This window comes from Cloeon dipterum, chromosome 2, assembly GCF_949628265.1.
Source record: "Cloeon dipterum chromosome 2, ieCloDipt1.1, whole genome shotgun sequence".
NCBI lineage: Eukaryota > Metazoa > Arthropoda > Insecta > Ephemeroptera > Baetidae > Cloeon > Cloeon dipterum.
The window spans coordinates 23,336,976-23,358,848 of NC_088787.1; the positions used below are offsets into that span (position 1 = coordinate 23,336,976).

Consider the following 21,873-nt stretch of genomic DNA (forward strand, 5'->3'; position numbering starts at 1 on the left):
TAAATAAGTAAATAGATAGGACTTCACAAAGAATATAATAAAATAAGTATTACACTGTTTGGTATTAAAGACTAAAGCATTACATAAATTTATGGCTACTAGCTAAAATCAGCTCTGAACTTAATGCATTCTTAGATGACTCTGCTGAAGTAAAATAGCAAGGAGGCTATCTTAACAGGAATGTATTGACGAGACTTGCATGTCACGGGTTTTATCATTTAATTTTTAAAAAATTGACCCCATCACTTCCGTGCGAGAGGGCACTCTGTGTGCTTACACTGAAAAAAATTTCTTACTTGCGAAATAAAAACAATTTTTGTTTCACGCCGCAAGAGTAACAACCGTAACAACGGTATTTTTTTGCATTTTACCTCAGCATTATTTTTGTGTTAAGTAGTTTCATATCAAGTTAATTTTGCATCGATAAAAACGTTAATAAAATTTTAGAAGATTTAAGCATAAACATATAATATATTTATAAGAAATAAGCATACATATATTGTTTGAGAGCTCAATAGTTGCCGCTATGAAATTGAATCCAAAACGCCTTGCAGGGAAATGATACTGCACTGCCGTGCAACCAGTCACCGCGGGCTGCATAATAATCCTTCTATTAGTTAAAAATGGAACAAGATTATTTATTTAATAGCTAGTCTTTTTCTGTCGTACCACTAGGAAGTGTTTAAAAAAATGAATATTTAGATTACTTTTACCATGAAATTATAAATGCTGCAGGGTAAATAAAATATTCAGATTGATACTACCGTTTGGTTGATCTCATTAATTAAAGTGGATTAATACAGGGTAAAAATTAATAGAATTATTGCTAGTTAGACCAAGCAGCTGATCGAATTGTTAGTTTTATGTAATAATTTTCAACAATGTTAAACAGTCAAAATAGGATCATGCCTATTGCTACAATTTAAATTACATTTCTGCCAATTTATCTACAATTTACAGCGCCTTATGGCCATATTTTCTTCGCAGATTTTGATTACTCTTGACGAGATCTGTCCAACGGTGAACTGCACTTTCCGGGGAAACTCCTTGTTGGGAAATAAGACAATACGTCAAGTAGGGAGATACTCCTCACTGTTTGAAAAGTATTTTAACTTTGCAGCCTCCTTTTTAAAATATTAGGTCAATATTGATTTTAACTGTATCCTTAGGAATTGATTCATACATTGGCAACAAAGATTACCTGGTATTTTGCAGTATCAAATATTGCTCTTTAATAGATTTAAAAAAATACTACGATCACCCTATTTTCTAAAACTGTCTCTATGCCCTACTTTTCCATCATCAACTGCACTCGCAATTCAAAAGTATTTCAAGTATATTTAATTGCATAAAATTTGTTACGTCTAATCGATGCGTGTCTGAAATGGTGACAGCATGTCACACGCGGCTGAACATCTGTATTGCGAGCGTGTGTGCTCGTAGCATTCGGTGGTACAGTGTCAGGATCGGGGCCGCGACGATTATCAGACAGGCAGCAGACAATTAACTTTGCAGCTTTTGTCTCCAAGTCAGTCAGTCAATCAGTCAGTCAGTCTGCCGCCGAGCAGCATGTCGTACGGGCTCGCCAGCAGCCAGGCGACGTCCCTCAGGGCGCTGCCTATGCAGCACAGGGGCTTCCCCGCTCGAATGGACTACTACACCACTCCAGGGTATGCTGCTGTTGTCAGAATCTATTAATATTTTTGGAAGGGATTCACGTTACGAGCGTGAACATATGCTTCTAGTTTCCGACGGTTCAAAGTCAGGATATTGTATTAGAATTATTAATTATAAATTGCGGTAGAAAATACTAAGCGAATTTCTTTTGAGAGGAAATCGGGAAAACATTTTTAGCACTCTACTGTGCGATTGCAGAGCTTAAAATCACGTATAACACTTTGGGATATTCGTGTTTAAATTATTTTCTTATTTATTGGTTTTGAAAAGGTTGCTAACATCAAAATCGAAAAGACGGAGCGAGAGCAGTGGCTGGAGCAGCAGCAGCAGCAGCAGTGGCGGCTCCTCAAGTAGCACAACTGCGAGCAATGCGGCCGTCAGCGCCCTAGCCCTATTGTCCTTCCTCTTCTTTCTTAATATGCTGCAGGTGACAATCAATTTGAGAGGCCGTGACAAAATTTTACATAATTTTGGTTAAAATTTAAGTTTGCTGAGGAAAAGATATTAAATTCAATCCTTCTCTGAATACAAACAATTTGCTAAGGAAAAATCATTTTTCTGCGCAGCAAAATCTGGCTGCCGGACAGCAACAGACGCTTCTCTTCATGGTAAACAACACCGCAGCCACCGGCACGACTGCTAACGCGTCGCGGCTCACCCTCAACCGGCGGCGAAGACCGCTGATCGCCTTGGCGCAGGTGAACGCCAAGCAGGGCTTCAACGGCCGCACCAAGCTCACCATAAAAGCGATGAAAAAGATGCGACTCAAGAAGCGCAGGAGACCGCGTGACCTGAACGATGAACCAGAACCTTTCCTTGAATACAGCAACGACATAGACCTTCAGACGGTAAAAATTAATCTCTCGCGAAGTCCAAAATGAATCTAAAAAGCCAAACATATTCGCTTGTATGAATTTACATTCAGGATGGATAAAAATACTCTTATGCCCATCTTGCAAAAATTTTAAGCACGATCATTCAGAATCAAATGTATTATAAGCAATGTCGTTTTGCACAGGAGGATGAACAATATGATGACGATGACACAGACCTGACCATGGCAGATGAGGATGAAGAAGGAGAAGAGGCTCCGCCGGTGATGATGCCCGGACTGGAGCACAGCGGTGCCCTGCAACTTTCTGCATGGCTGCAGGGCCAGATCGGTGCCGATCAGATGCGTTACGACCTGGTCGACACTCTGACCAACTGCAGGGCCGTTGTCGCTTGCAATCTGCACAAAGCCAGCAAACAGGGAACGCTGACTTCGACGCCAACATCATTGCCAGATGATAGCCTCAAGTGAGAAGCCAAACAAAACATTTCTTAACTTTGCAGCTTAATCAATAAAAGACTAGTTTGTTTTTAAGAGTGCGCTTTGGAGGGAATGACTTATTCATGCAAAATATTTGATTGCAAATGTGTTTAAAATGAAGGAATATCTTGCAGAAAGCTGCTTGGCGAAGCGGGCGAGTACGCCGAGTCGGGTCATTTGGACGAAGCGTGTGAGGATTTGCTGTTGGCCGCCGGCGACGAGTGCAACGCGCTGGCCAAGTCATTCTCCGCGCTGCTACCCAATCTCAATAGTCTCGGCCATTCCATCACTGGACACAAGGACGGAGAAGATAAACCCGATTTATAGTTCACCATTTTTGAGTTGTGGATTGTGCTATTAATTTTTCATAGCAACTAGTGAATACAATTTAAATTGTAAATAACTGTATTCATATTTTTTCGTAATTGAAGGGGTGAATTATATGAGTTATTATGCCTTGCTTCGTCATTATTTTACGCTAATTTATTGCTTTTTCTATTGATTATTAAAATACAAATTTAATATTGAAGTGAAATAAAAAAACAAAACATTTGAGAAAGCATTTTATTTATTATTTCAAGCATTTTTCAGATTTAGACTAAAATACAATTATAAGAGACAATCGCTCCATAACTGAGCGACCTTTATCCGTGTGTTAACATAATGCAATAGTAGTTGATTTAATTTTAGATACACAATTTTATATTTAATGAATTTAAAAAATAAATCATTGATTTAAATATCCTGTTTCGAAGTTGCCGATTCATAAAAAAATTTACTAAAATTTTATGATTCTACAAGAAAAGTACTAAATCGTCTTTCAATTCCATAAAATTTACACACATCTTCATACATACGACCTTTACATTTTCCCGCGCTCACCCCTCCTTTAGGGGAGTGAGAAAACACCCTCTGTCGATCGTACCACCTGATTCCGAAGGGGGAGGAACATAAAATAACACTGCGCAGCAGACACGTGGGGTAAAAGTATTTGTAACGAAAAATGTTGGGGAGAAATCGGTGAGTAAAGATATTAATTTAGTTTTTGAGTTGGCTGTGATTTATTTTGTATAGCTGAACACTCAAACTATATACCAAATGATGACCAAGCAGTTTCAAAAATTTAATTTACTGTCTGGAATGTATTTAATGTTAAGCGGTATGATCGTTCTATTCTCGCAGGAGTGACGTTTCGGACCAAAGAAAAGAGTTGACGAAAGTCAGATTGAATAACCTCTTTAGAAAGAAGAGCTTGTTAGACCTGACTGTTGATGTCATTTTGGGAAACATCATCGCAAACAAAGGAGGAAACAGATTAAATCCCAAATGTCTGCGTGAGTTATTGAGCTTATAATAGTGTTATTTACTTTTTAAAGATCTGAAACTGGAAGATGATTGAGTTTTTCAAAATGGAATGAATTGGATCGTTCCCGCAACTCGGCTGGTAGCCAATAGCTTATGAGAACTATTTTGATGTAGACACTATGGCCACCAATTAAGTTTGTAATTCTCATTACTAGCGGGCAACCCATTCAGTGGATTAAAAAATCAGGGTTGCCAGCACTCTTAATCCTGTATATTGTATATTTGAACTTTCTTTTTTTGTAACTAAAATATTATAAATATGTATTATTAATTGTGGAACGGAAAATTATGACGAGGATTGAATTACATAAAATAAGTTCGTGCCGTGGAAATTTCCGCAATTAGCCCTGGGCCATTATTTACAAATGCGACGGTAAGAGATGGGCCGTATTTCCGCGGCATGAACGAATATATGAACACAAAGTTATAAGCGACATTGATAACTCCCATCTATTTTCAGCTGTATGTCTGCGCCAGAAACTGTTGTTCAGCTTGACGAACCTAACGTGCAAAAATGATAATGGAAACATGGACAAATTTAAAAAAATACTTCAAGCTTTTGTATATCTGCTTAGGGCGGATGCTCAGCCTAAGGAAATCGAGCTGTCCAAACTGTTGACATTTTGCCCAAAACACCAGATCCAATTAAAACAACTTTTAAGGGTAAACACTGTGTGTAAATATTTTAATATATGTTAATAACGCTGTTTTGTCGATTGTTAACAGGTGCTGCATGTGATTGCAACCCATGCCCCTGGTCTTGAATCTCTGACTATTACAAAGACTAATGTGTGGGGTGAACCGATCACTTGCGATGCCATCTTAAACAGTCAAATTTTGGCAGCAATTGCCAGGATGGAAAAGCTAAAAGTGTTTCGAGTTTACAATTTCAAAATCAAGTTTTTGGACTTAAGATTCATATGCAAGAAATTGAAAAATTTAGTAACTGTTGACGTGAGACTTGACCCAGAATGTCTCGTTATAGGAGACCTCAATGAATTCAAAAGTAGCTTTTCACACTTAAAAGTTATTTTGTTTTCAGCAGCGCAATGTGCAGGTCATAGGAACAGAATTGACCCCGATTACGTCTTGCAATTTATCAATCGGTTGATTAAACTATGCTATCAACACTTGCCAAATCTAAGTATTGTCCAGGACTGCTATACCATCAGAGTACCACGCAAAGTTGTTGAAATCTTCACTCTTGAATATCACACCAACGCTCAGCTACGGCACTTTAGCATTCCCTGCCCAAGCTCAAAAGTTGCAAAACCATGGCACCTGCTATTTCCCAACGTTACACATCTCAATGTAAGTTCAGTTAAGGTTTTCTCAGGAGTGTCAAAGCAATGGAGGATATTTTATCATTTCGGGGGTCTAATGCTGGCTGCCCAATGTCAGAGATGGCAAAAAGTGGTTAGTTTAGTGGCTCGATGAAATGCTCAAATTGCTCAACGGGCTGGGAGGCGCACCGGCGCCGACTCGCTACTTGCTGGTTTGCACCTTTCCAGCATGCGCGCGTGATTTGGCTTCACGGGACGAATGTCTAGCGTTTCAAAATAAAGTCCTCGGTGCGGAGGCAAGTGGCCCTTCAGTGGGCTGGGTCCCTGTGCGGCCTGGTGCGCCCATGTTATCCGTTCGCGGTGTTATTGAGTTCCGGGGGGTTTCAGAATTCGTGATAGTGCAGTGCGCGCCCTTCCCGGTCCGAGAGGACAGGGATAAAAAAAAGATGTATATATTCATGTGAAACACATCGGCTGACTATTATTGCTTGTTTTCAGATAACTTGGCCTAACAATGAACTTGACGGTAACTCACTGCTGCTGTTTCCGCAAGTCCAACATTTAGTTTTGCGGAATATTCCATCAGCGGCCGTTTTGAGCCGATTCCTGGAAACATATGGACCCAACTTGCGCTCGCTCGTACTCGACAATTATTGGCATGGGACGAGTTTATTGTCTTACGAGCTTAAAAAATTATTTGCCTTTTGCCCGAAACTGGAAAGCCTGGCTCTACTGACTGGAATCGAAATAACTGATGATTCAACCCCGATTGAATTTTTTGCAGAGCTGCAAGATTTCTCATGGTTTTGCTACAGGTTGTAAGAAAAAAGGGAGCATATCACAAATTAATAATTACGACTTTTTTCATTATTTTACAGTCATGGAAATCAAACATTCCTCTCCAACATACTTTCTGCACCAAAACTGAAACGATTGACATTAACAGGAATGAATTTTGACTTGAGCAACATGAGGGAAGTGTCTAGGTTAATCGTCAATCAGCAGATCCTCAGGCAGCTCGACCGATTCGCTTACATAATAACTGGGAATTACACGATTCAAACCGCTGATAAATATGAAGCGCTCAGCAACATGATTAAAAATGCTTCTGCGTATCTGCCTAACTTGGCCAGCATTGAAATTGTTGCAAGTCATCCCAAATCAATACTCAGAGAACTGAACCTTGCGAGTTTCCATGAAGCCTACAATGTAAAAAGCATGGTCTGGAAGGTAGCAAAACAAATTAGTTTCGGTCAAAGATTACAGCGGACCGTGACTAAATGCATTATTTGTAAATAATGGCCAACGCGACTCCTGGCGCCGTTTGAGTGTCTCTCAGTGCCCCAGCGGTTATGGAACAATCTCTCGCCGACTTTGTGGCATGAACGAGAACTCGAGTGCATTAACAGATAATCATAGATCTGATGATCTATAATTATTGAACTTAAATTGATAATAACTTTCACTATGATAAATTTATCATCTATGACTAATTATGAGAATAAAAATACATAAATAACAAACCACTGAATCAATGCTTTGATTTTATTTTTGATACCTGTTTTTTGATGTTGGTAAAGGCACGGGGCAAAGTTTCTCTGCTGGCTCACATTAAAATAAACAATAGGGTAATTCAAAATATCATATTCAAACGTGTACGGCAAGAAAATTGACTTTGAGGGAAGCATAAAAACATGTACAAATTGTGTAGGTTTAAAAGTGTTGCACGAATATCTGAGTTTAATAAAATCATTAATTAATCAATTCTAAATATATCCCCTGCAAATAATACGTGCATAAAAGAATAATTTTACAAATTTAAAACAAAAATTAATATTAAGTAAAACTGAAAAAACAGGACATAAAAGCATTAGATAACTCTCAAAGTTGAATAAATAAGATTTAATAGCAGCTAGAGTTGAATCAGAGGATTATGACATAATTTTGCAGTCTCACTCTACTAACTTCTGTCGTGACAAACTTCCCTACCTTACCAAGCAACGGATGCGAATCAATAAGGACACAAAGCGGGACTGTGATCAGAGGTGCGTGTGCAGGGCAAGTCGCCCTTAATTTAGCGGAAATGTGTGGCAGTAGTGTGCACGGAGGTGACGAGCCGTGTCACTCACCAAACGATCAACCGCTGCGCCTGTCTGCCAGTCTCGGGCCAGACCAGCTAGAGAGCGGACGCAGCGATGACTTGGGGCCTGGCCTCGTCGTCAGGCACCAACATGAGGCCCACCTTTGGTCGCATCTCCGACAGAGGTCAGGACTTTTCATATTCATCGCCAGGGTAGGTGCCAATCATTGTTGGAAAATTTTTATAAATTAATAATACCGCGCAAAAACACCATTGAATTTTTTATTTACATTTTCTTTTTAAATGTTAAGTGTACAAATCGAATCTTAATGAGATTGATCCGTACAGAATAAAAATTAAACTTAAGCTTTTAGTTTTTAGGTTTAAAGCAAAACAAAAAGAAAAATATTAATCAAATTAAACTTTTTAGAAAAAAAATATTTAACTTTATGTAAAGCCATTAAATAGAAAATATGCTCAATTTCAGATCTCAAAATAAAGCCAGCGGAATTTCGAATAAAAATCCACTCATTTCGAAACACTGACTGGACTCCTAATTTCATGATTATTGGTATAGGTGGTCGTCAGGGCCGTCTGGACCATCAAGTGGCTGGAAGAGCGGCTGGAAAGGATCGAGAGGGGCGAGCAACGCGGCCGTCAGCGCCCTGGCCCTCCTGTCCTTCCTGTTCTTTCTCAACATGCTGCAGCAGAATCTATCGAGTGGCCAGCAGCAGACGCTACTTTTCTCTACAAATACATCGGGACGCAACCGATTCAACAGAAGGGTGCGACGCCCAGTGATCGCCGTCGCGCAGCTCAAGAACGACGCCGTTGAGCTCAAAACCAGGCCCAACGCAAAGTTTCTAGTCCGCAAAACGCGGCAAATCAACCCTTTCGCCCAAAATGAAGTAAATATCATCTTAAACATTTTTAACAGTGAACGTTTCTGTTTTCTTCAAAATATTTTTTTAATTTTCCTTATTCTCATTTATTTTCCAATAAATAGGATGTCCCAAATATTTGAAATACAAAAATTTAATTGCATTTAACTATTGAATTTAAATATTTTGATATATTTCGATTTTAGTTATAAGAAATACAATTTTGTAGATTAAAAATGATCATAGCCACCAGTAGGTTTACAATTGAAAATAGGATACGATGGGATGATGCATGATGACAGCAATAAAATTTGCTTGCAACAAATTTTTTCCAAAGTCCCGCCTCAATATAAAAAACACACGGAAAATGTCAAATTTTATTAGCAAAATAAAAAGCCAAAATTTCGAATTAAGTGGCATATTTCTCATCGCAAATTCTGTAGGAGCCGGAGAGTAGAGAGCCTTTGGAGGATATTGGCCCAACCGATCCACCTCCACCTGTGATGATGGAGGGACTGGCTCAGGGCGGCGCCCTGCAGCTCGGCGCTTGGTTGCAAGGCAAACTCAGCGCCGACCAACTGCGCACCGACCTGCTCGACACTTTGACCAACTGCAGGGCCGTCGTCGCCTGCGCCTTGCATACAAACGACAATGACCAAAAGATGCCGGCGGGTCAACTTAAGTATGGAAAATCTCCTTTTCTTTATCAATTCCACTACATAAATCGTTTGTTTAGCTTTCGGAATTATCACTAATCAAATTTCTCAAATATGTGCAGTGTTTTTTTTTTTTTGTAATAAAAATTAGCAATTGGTTTCAAAGTAGAATATAATATGCTGCAGGTGCATCTAGATAAAAATAACAATATTAAAAAGATATGAATGTCCGTTATTTGGTTAAATTTATTATAAAAAGATGAGCATTATTTTGCTTCTAATATTCAAAAGAGGTCAAAATTTTAGTCATTTCAAGGAGCAAATTGATTGTGCGCTAAATCGATCCCTCTCCCGAGTGTTCCTCCTATAACGTTGTATTGATTAATTGGCATTTGACGAAATAAACACGTAAATTATTCAAACAGACGAGTGATTTACTAAATCGCAGTGATATCAGTCACTTCAACCTCCTGTACGATGCCCAGGAGGTTTTAGTGACTGATATCACGGCGATTACTGGCGAGATTGCTCTTGTATCGCGATACCATTGCTGAAATTCGTGTTACTTAGAAATTTAGTAAATCACTCGTCTGTTTGAATAATTTACGTGTTGATTTCGTCAAATGCCAATTAATCAATACAACGTTATACTCCAATTAAGCTTTAGCTGAAATTAATTTTATCTACTACTTAATGCATTCAGAATTATTTCCAGGGCTGTTACACGAGATTTAAAATTGAATATTAAATTATGGCAACCCCATCCTGATTATAATCAAATGATATTTAAATTTCTTTTGTTATTTGCCTCTAGGAAGCTATTGGGTGAGGCTGGCGAGTTCGCTGCGGACACGTCCGAGGACAATTTGAAGCAAGTGTGCCGCGACTTGACCCTGGCCGCCGGTGACGAGTGCAGCGCCCTAGCACTCTCGTTCGCCGGCCTGCTTCCGTCCACTGAGAGAGCAACCAAAGATTCTGCTGACGAGTTGTGACGGTGGAGAACAATTAAAGTGTCATCTTGTGTTTGATATGCTGTGTAAATAAAGGGTTCTAGCTATGTAATTAGACAGGTTAATTTCATTCCCCTTCCGCCACACACCCACACGCACCGCGGGCGCGACCGCGGAACAGCGTTTTCACCGTTTTTCGGAAGCAGGAAAGGGTCGGGCGCGCGTCGGGCCGCTTTTATTCCGCGGGCAGAGAGCGAGCAGACGAGACATGGATTTGGAATCGGCTACATATCTGCCCTTGGAGGCGCTGGACCCCATTTCGCGAATGACTGCTGAGCTACAGGACAGAGGCGGAACCTACAGTTACACGGCACCAGGGTGAGTGTCAGGGTGGTCAGGTCGTTGTCCAAGAATTGTTTTTAAATTATTATTTCATATGAAGAGAGGAAAATGGAATTTTGAGTTTAATAGAAATTATCTGAGGATCTATCTGTTGTCCAGAATTACTTACTGATCTTATATAAGTTTTATATATGTTGCTCATATACATATTTCTTAAAATTGTCAATCAGCATTATCAGCAATCAGCTATTGAAGTCGAAAACTTTAATAAACAAACTGATCTAAAATTTATTTTGCAATTCGCTCTAATTGCATATAAGTTAAAACTAACAAATTTACATTTAACTTTTATGTTGTGATATTCAACATTAATGTGTGTTATTAAAATCAAATGTAAATAAAAGCTATACTATATAAAAAAGAATATTGAATAAAAAAATGGCTATTGGATGATAATTAGGAACTGCATAAAATGCTCTGATGAGTTATTTTTGACACTGAACGTCATTAAATTTGCCAATCAAAAATTAGTAATAGCATTGGGCCAAAACCTTGTCAAATATTGTCATAAGCTAACTAAAAAATGGAACTAAAATTTTGAATATCTTACAGGTGGGCAGCTTACAAAGGAGTGGTGTCAAAAGCCGGAAGCCATGCCGCGTTAAGCGCCCTTACGCTGCTCTCGTTCCTATTTTTCCTGAATCTCCTGCAGGTAATTTCGCAAATATATATATTGTCCTCGCAAATTTATTAAATATTGTGTATGTTCAGCAACAACTGACGTCAGGGCAACAACAAACGTTACTGTTCATGGTGAACAACACGGCGCCGGTGAACCGAGAGGGCAAACGGGTGAAACGGGCGCACAACGCCACCTTCCTGGCTACACACTCAGAACGACGGTTGCGTGATTTGAGACAAAACGCCCTGCACGCTAGGAGAATCAAGGTACACTAAAGGCGCAGCCAGCTGCGACTCGACTCAATCTGATAGCTTTTAATTAGCTCTAAAACTGTGAATGGAAACGACGATGTCACACGGAATTTATAGATTAAACAAAAACTCCTCTATACAGAAAGAATGCATGCTTCAAATTTTCTTAAATATTCTCTCAAAGAATATACCAATAGTTGTACTAATTTCTATTTAATGTGCGTCTCATTTTCATCAGGAATTTTAAAATGAAATTGTAGAGTTAAACTGATTATTGAAAAAAACTACAGCGATCCGCTAGCAAACTGCTAAGAGAGAGAAGCACCGAGCCAAGCATGCCAGCTCTGGAGTCTCCACACCCATTAGCAACGCCACCAACAGCCGAGCTGACACCACCGGTCATGCTGGAGGGCCTGCCACGGGGTAGCGCCCTTCAACTGTCCGCCTGGCTGAGTGGACAGATGTCCGCTGACCAGCTCATGACTGATCTTTCCGACACTCTAGCCAACTGCCGCGCAGCAGTCGCATGCATCGTGCACCGAGACTCCAACAATCACCCTAGCAATGAAAAAACCGTCAGGTGCGAAATTCAATGTTAAATTTTGACGAAGGATATTTTCTCTCTACATGTTACTTTGATAATCTAAAATAGGAAAATTTTAAGACTCATTAAACATTGCATAGAATTAGTTCTTAAATTATAAAAAGTTGAATATTAAATCCGAAGATTCTACGGCAGGCAAGAGATTGAAATTTCAATTGCAACATTTAAATTATTACATTTAAGTGCTTTACTATCTAACAAAAGACAAATTTATTCTACAAATGATATACTATTATTTTTAGGAAACTGCTGCTTGAGGCTGGCGAGTTTACTGAAGTGGGTCGCATCAAAGAGGCTTGCGCCTCTCTTTTGCTCTCTACAAAAGAAGAGTGCACCACCCTAGCGCGCGCTTTCACCTCCCTGCTAGACTGATAATTTAAATTTTTGTGAATTTTGAATAAAATGTGTGTTTCTGTTGTATTTTAAATCACGATTTTTTATTTTTAATAAAAAGTTAGCGCTCAAATATACTTGGTCCTGGTCAGAGCACCGCCGCCAAACGTTGGGTCCATCATTCGGTTCCAGTCGGTTTGTCCTACCACGAAGCCGATGGCCCGCATCTTCTCCTGCTCCTTCCGCTCCACCACGTCGGCCCAGCGCACCTGTCCAACAAGAAATTCAATGAAAATGTTGAGGTTGAAGAGAAAAATGCGATGAAAGCTACATATTCAGGAATTCAGGGCTATTTTTCTCCAGGGTTTGGATACATGTTACAGACTTTTTTTCTGGATATTAATCTTAAGCTTTTATTACAAAATTTTAAAAATAAATAAATTTTCAATCTGCAACCTTGATAGAAATTTAAATAAAATATTTATTTAAATCCTGAGACTGAAAACAATTTGAGAAGACAACTCAAACTCACTCTTTTCTTTCCTGGCTCGAGAGGAGCATCATCCATCTCCTCCAGACCTAGCCAATCTTCCATTGAGGAGGCCTCCCTGTTGGCGGGCCGCTTCTTGATGCCATCCAGCTTGTCTGTAAGCAAGCGAGCACATGGTCAGAAGGGTTCAACAGCAGAAAGGCGCAAACTGGGGTTCGTGGCTTGGGTCTAGCGGAAACTCACCTAGCTTGTCCTCGGTATCCACCGCGTCCCATTTACTTGTAGGGAGTTCGACATGGGCCTGGGAAAAGATTATTTGCTTTTCGCGTTACATTGGCGCGCATCAGCTGGACGCACCCCCAGAAACCAACCAAACACCTTTTTCTTTTGCTACCACCGACCACATTGGTTCATTTGCCGGCCTGACTTTGTTCTCATGTTCTAAATAATGCTTGTTCTCTTTCAGTGCTTACCGACTCAAGTGCAAAAGGAAAACTAAGCACGCGTTTTAATACTCACAGAAAATTGATTATCCGCCTCTATGTCCTCAGTTCCATCCTCGTTGTCGCTCACCTCTTCAGTCTCAACCTGTGCAAAGCGACATTAAATAAGGAGAAACTCCAAGACGCATTTATTTTATTGCCAGGAAGAATTTATACCCTAAAATTTGGTATCTCTATAAAAAAATGTTTCATAGATGACTGGGCAGATTGCTGTGGAATTGTATAATTTATGTTTAAGAAAATATTAATTAATGAAAATAAAACTGAAAGAAACAAAGATTCAGTAAGACAAGGAATGAATAAAAAAGGGGAATTTCAGCAGGGGAAAAGCTAGAGAGCAAGTTGAAAAGATTTGAATCTAAATGCCACTGGCACAAATAAATTAGACTCACTCCCAAGGAAAATAATACACATTCTACCATTTCCCATAAGCTAGAAAAAACTGTTCAATGGAGCTAGAGGACAGTAAAAATTATCCATTTGTCACGCTTCTCTCAGATACTAGCTGCTAATGTCAACTACTGACTCAATGACGGATTTAGTAGATTTTTCTTCAAATTTTGTTTGATACCTAGAGACAAGAGGTTAAAATAATCAAGCCAATCATAACAGAAACAAAGGATTCATATAGTAATTTTAATAAAATATAAATGATAAAAAAAATATTTCTCTTAGGTTAGCCATTGCCAGCCAACGCAAAACTTGGCAGATGGCAACCCTGGTGGCAGATTTATTCACCTCAATTGCAGTTTTGGTATTGTTGAGCAGGCCCTTGACCTCTAATTTAGTGAAGTTGGGTGGCGTTGGCTCCCACTTGGCCGCGATCTGCTCGATCTGCTGCAGCGTGCGGCCGTGCTCGTTGCGCGCCGCGCACACGCTCGCTTCCTCAGGCAGCTCGGCCACAAACGTCTTGACACCCTTTGCGCTCGCGTAATGCCACATCTCTTCAAAGTGTTTCACTTTGTCGTTCACGCAGTCCACCACTATGATGGGGAAGAAGCCCTCATCGATTGTCTTGCGGAACGCCTTCACCAAGCTCTGCCGGTATGCGTCCTCCATCTCAGCCTCATACTCATACTTCATTTCCTGTCAACAGCAACCAATCAGATATTACAAAGGTTAGTGGGATTTTTTGGAAATACACATCAAAACAATACCATCTATTAAATTATCTCAGTTAATTGGTTTTTACTTAACCAATTTCTAGCTAAAAATTAATATACCTCATTATTCAAATTTTATTAAATTCTTTCCTTGGAAGTATAGTTGTTTATTTCGTACATTGTTCCAACAACTTCTCTCATCATTAAGACAAATTCCTTAAACTGTCCCTCCGATTTCGGGTAAAGTCATTATGGAAGTGTAAATTTTGGTTGTGCATTTTTCAGTGAGTTTTATTCAACCAAAAAATATTTTGGCCCAATTATTGGCCATCAAAAATTCACTGGTTGATTGTACATACTTCTTGATTCACTAAACAGTTAAATACAATCCTGTTTGCGAGTGAATGAATTTCTAGTTTTCTCTAGTTGATTATGTGTGGAAACCAAGTTAAAAAAGAAAAATACAATACCATTAATTTGAGATTTCAATGTTAAGTTAATTTCAAGGCCAGCTATTTATTAATATATAAATAAGACAGACGATATATAAATTTATCAACAGTTGGAGGAAAGGTATCTCTAGTAATTCAAAGCTTTGAGTTTTAAATCAACAAAGGTTATGAAATTCCCACTTCCCACTTGAGAGCCACATACCTTGGATTTAATTTTCCTGTTAGTTTCAGGGTCTTGAACTTCTGTTTCAACTTCAACCATGAAGTAATCATCGAGATTAAGGATCCTGGGTGCGTTTCCACCGTTTTCCACCTCCTTGTCCTTGATCAGCTTAGCTACGTGGCTTTTGCCGCTGCCAGGCAGCCCTCGCATGAAGATGGCGAACTTTGACGGTCGCTGCACACGACCTGGCAAGCACAACAGCTCCTCTATGCATGACTTCTCTGCCTCATCAGGGATGTTAAATATCTTTTGGGGCGGCCCGCTACTTTTGCTTGACGATTCCTGGTTGGAACTATGGCTATTGTTGCTCCTGCTGTTCCGCGACTGCTTTGGCGAAGGATGCCTGATCAAATTGAAGAAAGTGTTGACAAAATACCATTATCGTCCGCGCACATGACCCTATATTAATAAGTCACGCAAAGAACAAAAATAAATAATTCATACTAAATAGCTATTCTCTAATTATCAAGTCAATTTGTGCATGGTGTGCCTCTTTAAATTAAATTTTAGATTTTGCAAGTGACTAGCCCATTTAAAGAAAAATTTGGAAGCCGCAGATGTCGGAAATCTTGAAAGATCTACCTCTCTGGCCGTGATTCTGAACTGTTTTCTCGCTCATCTCGGTCATGTGGTTTCTCAGGCCGGTCTTCTCTGTATCTGTGTTCAGATCGGTCTCTGGACCTTTGAATGCCTCTGTCTGGGAAAGAGTCACTTTTTTCACCCTTCTCTCTGCCTGCTCTATCCCAATCTCTGTGTCGAGAATATCGTCTCCTATCCTCCTGTATCCACCGCTCTCTTTCTCGTTCTGAAAGCCATAAATAAAAAATGTCTCTAAACGTTTCTGTATCATTCCACAACTTTTGAGCAGTACATCACAAAATTTAAATTAAAAAAAAAAATACTATTTATAAGTAACAAGCGTACCTCTCTCGTGCCTGCGTCTTTCTTCTTCCTCCCACTTAACATATTGTGTACGATCATACTCGAAAGGATCAGCTGGAATTGATACAAACATTTATTTTATGATGCAAACGAATATTTTAGTGACCTCACGTGTGTGAATTGTGGGTTCACTTTCGGACGAGTGACAGTAGTCATAAATTTTGACAGGCGCCTTAAACACGCGCTTCTTTTTGTTTGCAGCAACTGGCGTTGCAGGCGTCATAGCGGGAGTCATCACGTTCAACTCCTTGTGGTCGTACTCGATTACTGTTTTCGCCTTGTACTCAGCCACTTCTTCCACTCGGCTTGGCAGTGGAGGTCCCCCGTGTCCGGGCCTGAATTTAATCAGGAACTTTAATTAATATATTCTAACAAAATAACACATTTTTGCTTATTTTCAAGCTAACCAAATTTCTCGAACACCATTGAAAGTGCCTTTGTGAGAATTACATTTTCTAACAATAGTCAGGAAATATATTTTTCCTTGTATGTACATCAAATCTAGTTACAATTTTAACTTGTTTTGTTACTTATTCAATTTTTGGTTTTACACGTCTAGTTGTCTAAGTCTATGGTTGTCATTTTTGCTACTGTTAGTGTATATTAAGATATTTACTTGGAATGTAATGGGCATGAATCTTAAACAACAATAATATAACACACATTCACAAAACTAAAATAAAGGTCCCAACCCATAACAATATTTAGGATATTTTAGGATTTAGTAGCTTTCTTCAAATAATTATCACAAAATGTGTAACTGACTATGTATCTAATTGAAAATTTAAAGTGGACTTCATACTTGTTGCATGTTAGTCAATCAATATTTCTTATTATTTAATGATTGTATTTCCCTACGAGTTTTTTTCATATCTTTCCCCAAGATCTTAATAGTTAAAGTTGCGACCAAATATTATATTGGACATAATGTCGATTTTTTTGTGAGAACAAAAGACTTTATCTTGTTGGCCTGTGCCTTTATTGGCAGAGCAGAAGGTACTACCTGTGTCTAAGGATAAAAAGTAATCGATTTTTAAATTCATTTCCACTCACCTTTGATCAGGCCTCAACATCTCTTCCTGATATGGTTTGAACGGGCCTCGGTTGTCTCCTTGTGGCAATAGCCTATCGTCAACATCGCGTCCCCTGTCATCTCTATCACGTCCCCTGTCATCAATGTCGTGTTCCCTGAATTCATTCCACCGCTGGTTCTGGTCATTGGGCCTGAGACCAGTGTCACCCTGCGGACCAAAGTTCCCTCTTGGTGGACCAAAATCCATTCTGTTTGGACCAAAGTCCCCTCTGGACGGACCAAAGTCTCCTCTGGGTGGACCAAAGTCTCCTCTGGGCGGACCAAAGTCTTCTCTGGGTGGACCAAAATCTCCACTGGGAGGACCAAAGTCCCTTCTAGGTGGTCCTTGGTCCTGGAAGTTGCCTTGGCTGCCTTGCCACTGCTGTTTCTCTGAGGGTGCCAGTTTACTAGGGCTTTTGTCGTACATGTACGGTGGCAGCTCCTCGTCACTGTCCAGATCTATCCATGGGTTGAAGTCAGGAGGCAGTGTGCCGACATTGTCTACCTCAGACCTGCCGTTTTTGCGGCCATCGTTGCTGTCCTCAGAGAAGCGCTCATGCATGGCAGCCATTTCTTGGTTGTCATCCATGAAATCATCCTCAAAGAAGTTTTGCTCCTGTCGAAAGTTGTTTTGATGGAAAGGCGCACCCTGCGGAGGGCCTGGTTGATTCCTAGCCATGGGACCAGGCTGATTTCTGCCTATGGGACCTGGATGATTTCTGCCTATGGGACCTGGCTGATTTCTGCCCATGGGACCTGGCTGATTTCTGCCCATAGCTATAAACTCATTCCTGCCCATGTTACCTGGCTGATTTCCAGCCATGGGACCTAGCTTATTCCCAGCCATGGGACTAGGCTCATTTCCGCCCATGGGACTATGCTGGTTCATAGTTATAGGACCACACTGATTGCCGGCCATGAGATTTGGCTGATTCCTGGCTGTGGGGCTGGGTTGATTTCCTGCCAAGGGACCCGGTTGATTTCCGGACAGGTGTCCAGGAGGCAATGGGTTGTTTGCCTGGTGTCCCTGGTTGAATCTGTTCGCTGGCGGCACAAAACCAGCTGAAGCAATTTAAAAACGTTAAAAATGAGATACAAGATCAAAAATCTATAAAAAATACTTTCAATTTTCTTGTTAATCATAATGAGATACTCCTATGCCAAAATGTTCATGATTATTAAATCTACCAGTTTTATTCACCATTGTAAACTGATAGTTTGATTTAGGATTTACATTAAGACAAAAAATTGAAACATTCTTAGGAGTTCTGAGCTAACTTTTAAGCACTGGCTTTACAAAACAAAAGGTATGAGTATGAGTCGCACCACGAGAATCCAAAAGTGACTAACTGCGCTACATCCCTCACCATAAAAAATACACATAAAGACACACCAAATTATTTGAATATTTGCATTTATCGCCTCCCACTGTCAAGAGGATGTCATTTGCTCTTATCATGCAAGCCACAAATTCTATGAATTCCAAATTCTGCCTTCCAACAATAAACAAGGGACTGTGATGGCAGACAAATAATGGACAAGATATTGGGTATGTGTGCCACTTGCGTTACTTTCTTATTTTAAAAGTTAGTTTTTTTAAGTTACCATTTAAATTTGTTAGCAATTTTTGCTATTTTATGTATGTATTTGATCGTTTTTGCAGACATCTGCTAGCAAGAGATACAAATCTCAACCTTAACCAACAGGGACAAGGTCCGATTATTTCTTCATTATCAGAAATATGCCTTCCTTGAGTGAAATTACTCTGATTTTTATGTCAATTAGATCCAAACTCAACACTATTTAGAGTTACAGCTAATGAATTAGGGCTGCAACCAGCAGCCAAAACTAGTACAGCAGGAAGTCTGCAGAAATTTGGAAAACTAAACAGCTTGATATCACCAAGAGAAGTGGCATTTAATTTCAACTGAATTAACTTTTATAAACACCAGTTCCTTTTTATGACTAACCTGGGGGTGATGGAGGGGTTGGAGCTTCTTTAACTGGCACATTGGGTTTGGGGTTTTCCACTGGCTCTGTGCCTGGAGGCTGCAGGGTTTCCTCCTTGACGGTTGCATCCACATCCAGTCCAGGGATGCTGCTTGGCATCGCCCCTGTGACCGGCCTGTAGTTTGCCATCTGCTTGAGGGTTTCCTGAATAGTGTTGACTTTTGCTTTGGGGTCCTCTGCTGGCCCTTTCTCCCAGATGGCCGTGAAGGCGGCGAGCTCCGCCTGGAATGGAAAAAGGCTAATTTAAAAGACATCAGAGTTGATTATGAAATCCCTACATTAAGTATGGGGTTACCCGATGTCACATTTTGGCTTGCTTTGGTCTCCGCTTCCCGCTTTTTCTTCATCTGTTCCCGTCGAGACAAAAGCTGTTCCCTGAATTTCTCCATCTTTCTCTCATATTCTTCATACTGTCGCTGTTTAACATAAATCTGGTTGGTTACTCTAAGTATGTGGATGTTGTATTATTATGATTAAGGATTCGGATGTGTGAGACCTCTAATACATCGGACTTAAGAACTGTCAATTTTAATTGAAGCAAAAATAAATTGTAAACGTCCACTAACACTAAACGCATTAGAAATAAGACTACTATAAAGCAGGAAAAGACCTGCAACAGATCCCTATTGGCATGATTTTCGCACACAACATTGTAACATAAAAGTTTTGGTTACTCTGTCAGGATGCTGTTTGTTCTCTTCCTTCCAGCTGTTGAACTGTTCTTCCCAGTTTTTGAATTGCAGATCAAACTCTTTCTCAGCCTCAGACATTTCCTCTTTGACTTCGACAGCTGATTGCTGCACAATCGCCTGCATCAGGGAGGGGATGGGGGGCATTGAGGGCTCCTCCTGGGGTGGAGGGGGAGGAGGCGGCTGTCTACTTAGTTCCAGCATTGCCGGTGGTGGAACAACCACCGCTGCTCCTGGACCAGGCAACTCCTGTTGCTTACCGAAGCCACCCCCACGAGGAGTGCCCCCTCGCCCACGGCCCCTCATGTTGAACTGCTGCTGAGGCTGGTTGTCCACCTTTAAAGCCTGCGCGCCCCATTGCGGTTGCTGCGGCTGGTTTCCCCAAGAGTCGTCACTTTGCGGCTTCTGCCAGGAGTTTTCGTTTTGCTGATTATTCCCGCCTATATGAATAACCCACTCAGTTAGAATTAAAATATAGAATTGTTTGGTAAATTGGTCTGAATAACAGTTCCCATTTGGATAAAAACCAATATAACAGAGTTGCAACCCAAAAGGCAAGAGTTAAATTTTTTAACTGAATCAAATACAACAAAATCAAGAATTTAAAACTGTGTGGAGGGGAACGAATCCACTGCAAGAACTTTATGCAGTCAATCAGAGTCTCCACTTTACTTTTGGGTACACAATACAAGCGTGAGCCTGGATTGTTGGCTTTGGGAAGAATCACACAGACTCAGCCCATTGCCGTGTCCCAACTATACAAATTTTTCTACTAGCCCTTGCTTGGCTTTCCCTGTATCTACAACATGAAAACGTTTTGAAACTCATTAAATAGGCTGATACTGACCCCACTGTCCTGTGTTGTTGGCGCCTCCTCTTCTCATATTTGGTAATGAGTTGTTCCAGCCTCTGCCCCGCTGATTGGGCCCTCCGCCTGGCGACCACTGCTGCTGCTGACCACCGCGGCCTCGGCCGCCTCTGATTACTCCACCACGCCCCCCGCGGCCGCCTCTCGGCTGGAAGCCGAAGTCATTGGTTTGATGCGGAATTTGGCCAATGTTTTGTTGCATCATTTCGTACTAAAGATTTAAAATAATAGTTTACATCACGAAACAAACAAATAATATCAGCAAACCTGCAGTCCATACTGCGCTTGCCACTGAGCGTAATCCTGTTCCCATTGCAACCACTCTTGAGAGCTTCCATCCATCTGAAATTCCAGCGTTAATTTAAAAGGCGAATGTAAACCATCACACTGATACTTACACTTGATTAACTTTTTTATGCAGTTCAAAGTACACACACGCGTCAATTCATTAATAGAGCCTTCCTTCCAAAACGCACCTAAGAGTTAAAGAACGTAAAGAACAATATTACGCTGTGCTGAAAAATTAGCGCATAATTTCAATCAGCTAGCTTGCCCAAAAAAACATGGTACATAAGAGGGAACAGTTCGCTTTTGAGTTATATGCATATGTATATACTTAAACTCTAAGAAATAAATTCAAATACCTCAGAATATTTAACAGGGCTAAGTTCGGAGTCATTTTTAATGAAACGAACTGAAATGTGTAGATACTGTCCGAATAACCCGATATTATCTTACCAAGTGAATCGAAGTTTAATTCAAAAATCTTGAGTGCTCGAAAGGAATTATTGGCTGGAGAGTGCAACACAACACAACAAACACAGCTTGGTAAATATGCTGCAGAAGACCCATCGCAACCAATCGATTAATCTGCAAACTAATAACAGCTCAAGATGCGCGCCCGGCATAGGACACGAAAAAGGCCCATTTTACGTACCGCGAGTCGCGAAACGCGAAACTGTGTCTGACTTCTGACTGTCTGCGGGCGCTGGTCTCCTACCCTTGCCGTACCACTAGTCCACTCTTCTACTTACTTTCTTGCTTATCGACTCTTTAAATAATCGCGCCTTGGTTCATGGTGGCACCTCGTATTCCTCTAAATTTC

The 21,873-nt window shown here is 40.3% G+C and overlaps 4 protein-coding genes and 1 long non-coding RNA gene across 7 annotated transcripts; 4 read left to right on the forward strand and 1 right to left on the reverse strand.

Moving 5' to 3' along the window:
* Positions 1 to 1,464: 1,464 nt before the first annotated feature.
* On the forward strand, positions 1,465 to 3,543 carry LOC135935366 (uncharacterized). Its single transcript, XM_065477635.1, has 5 exons — positions 1,465 to 1,670; positions 1,948 to 2,104; positions 2,244 to 2,525; positions 2,696 to 2,976; positions 3,124 to 3,543. Exons 1-5 carry the CDS (start codon positions 1,570 to 1,572, stop codon positions 3,314 to 3,316), a joined length of 1,014 nt encoding a protein of 337 aa, XP_065333707.1. The 5' UTR covers positions 1,465 to 1,569; the 3' UTR covers positions 3,317 to 3,543.
* Positions 3,544 to 4,153: 610 nt separating this feature from the next.
* On the forward strand, positions 4,154 to 5,658 carry LOC135935369 (uncharacterized). Its single transcript, XR_010574209.1, has 3 exons — positions 4,154 to 4,323; positions 4,815 to 5,017; positions 5,081 to 5,658. It is a non-coding gene; the product is annotated as an uncharacterized LOC135935369 (long non-coding RNA).
* A 1,923-nt stretch (positions 5,659 to 7,581) lies between these two features.
* LOC135935367 (uncharacterized) lies at positions 7,582 to 10,319 on the forward strand. The gene is made up of 4 exons (XM_065477636.1): positions 7,582 to 7,930; positions 8,295 to 8,625; positions 9,042 to 9,280; positions 10,069 to 10,319. Exons 1-4 carry the CDS (start codon positions 7,833 to 7,835, stop codon positions 10,244 to 10,246), a joined length of 846 nt encoding a protein of 281 aa, XP_065333708.1. The 5' UTR covers positions 7,582 to 7,832; the 3' UTR covers positions 10,247 to 10,319.
* A 57-nt stretch (positions 10,320 to 10,376) lies between these two features.
* On the forward strand, positions 10,377 to 12,503 carry LOC135935368 (uncharacterized). Its single transcript, XM_065477638.1, has 5 exons — positions 10,377 to 10,582; positions 11,159 to 11,258; positions 11,318 to 11,494; positions 11,770 to 12,059; positions 12,326 to 12,503. The coding sequence occupies exons 1-5, from the start codon at positions 10,473 to 10,475 to the stop codon at positions 12,453 to 12,455; spliced, it is 807 nt and encodes a 268-aa protein (XP_065333710.1). The 5' UTR covers positions 10,377 to 10,472; the 3' UTR covers positions 12,456 to 12,503.
* Positions 12,493 to 21,680, reverse strand: ZAP3. 3 transcript variants are annotated; one of them, XM_065477632.1, is made up of 17 exons: positions 21,507 to 21,680; positions 21,167 to 21,244; positions 21,036 to 21,110; positions 20,748 to 20,979; positions 19,886 to 20,340; positions 19,490 to 19,627; positions 19,172 to 19,433; positions 17,183 to 18,263; positions 16,241 to 16,464; positions 16,112 to 16,183; positions 15,770 to 15,992; positions 15,167 to 15,530; positions 14,148 to 14,495; positions 13,426 to 13,494; positions 13,150 to 13,207; positions 12,949 to 13,061; positions 12,493 to 12,685 (listed from the first exon to the last, which is right to left on the reverse strand). In XM_065477632.1, exons 3-17 carry the CDS (start codon positions 21,108 to 21,110, stop codon positions 12,545 to 12,547), a joined length of 3,855 nt encoding a protein of 1,284 aa, XP_065333704.1. In that variant the 5' UTR covers positions 21,167 to 21,244; positions 21,507 to 21,680; the 3' UTR covers positions 12,493 to 12,544. The 3 variants fall into 3 exon arrangements, with proteins under 3 accessions (XP_065333704.1, XP_065333705.1, XP_065333706.1); XM_065477633.1 differs by lacking the exon at positions 21,507 to 21,680 and adding an exon at positions 21,413 to 21,482; XM_065477634.1 differs by lacking the exon at positions 13,150 to 13,207.
* Between the last annotated feature and the right edge of the window lie 193 nt (positions 21,681 to 21,873).

Excerpts from the sequence above, each read along its gene's own strand:
- LOC135935366 (XM_065477635.1), top strand. The coding sequence starts at position 1,570 with ATGTCGTACGGGCTCGCCAGCAGCCAGGCGACGTCCCTCAGGGCGCTG. Across the intron at positions 1,671-1,947 it reads GACTACTACACCACTCCAGG|GTTGCTAACATCAAAATCGA; the intron begins GTATGCTGCTGT and ends GGTTTTGAAAAG. Across the intron at positions 2,526-2,695 it reads ACGACATAGACCTTCAGACG|GAGGATGAACAATATGATGA; the intron begins GTAAAAATTAAT and ends CGTTTTGCACAG.
- LOC135935367 (XM_065477636.1), top strand. The coding sequence starts at position 7,833 with ATGACTTGGGGCCTGGCCTCGTCGTCAGGCACCAACATGAGGCCCACC. Across the intron at positions 8,626-9,041 it reads ACCCTTTCGCCCAAAATGAA|GAGCCGGAGAGTAGAGAGCC; the intron begins GTAAATATCATC and ends CAAATTCTGTAG. Across the intron at positions 9,281-10,068 it reads ATGCCGGCGGGTCAACTTAA|GAAGCTATTGGGTGAGGCTG; the intron begins GTATGGAAAATC and ends ATTTGCCTCTAG.
- LOC135935368 (XM_065477638.1), top strand. The coding sequence starts at position 10,473 with ATGGATTTGGAATCGGCTACATATCTGCCCTTGGAGGCGCTGGACCCC. Across the intron at positions 10,583-11,158 it reads TACAGTTACACGGCACCAGG|GTGGGCAGCTTACAAAGGAG; the intron begins GTGAGTGTCAGG and ends AATATCTTACAG. Across the intron at positions 12,060-12,325 it reads AGCAATGAAAAAACCGTCAG|GAAACTGCTGCTTGAGGCTG; the intron begins GTGCGAAATTCA and ends TATTATTTTTAG.
- ZAP3 (XM_065477632.1), bottom strand. The coding sequence starts at position 21,110 with ATGGATGGAAGCTCTCAAGAGTGGTTGCAATGGGAACAGGATTACGCT. Across the intron at positions 20,341-20,747 it reads CAACAACACAGGACAGTGGG|GCGGGAATAATCAGCAAAAC; the intron begins GTCAGTATCAGC and ends TTATTCATATAG. Across the intron at positions 19,628-19,885 it reads ACAAACAGCATCCTGACAGA|CGACAGTATGAAGAATATGA; the intron begins GTAACCAAAACT and ends TATGTTAAACAG.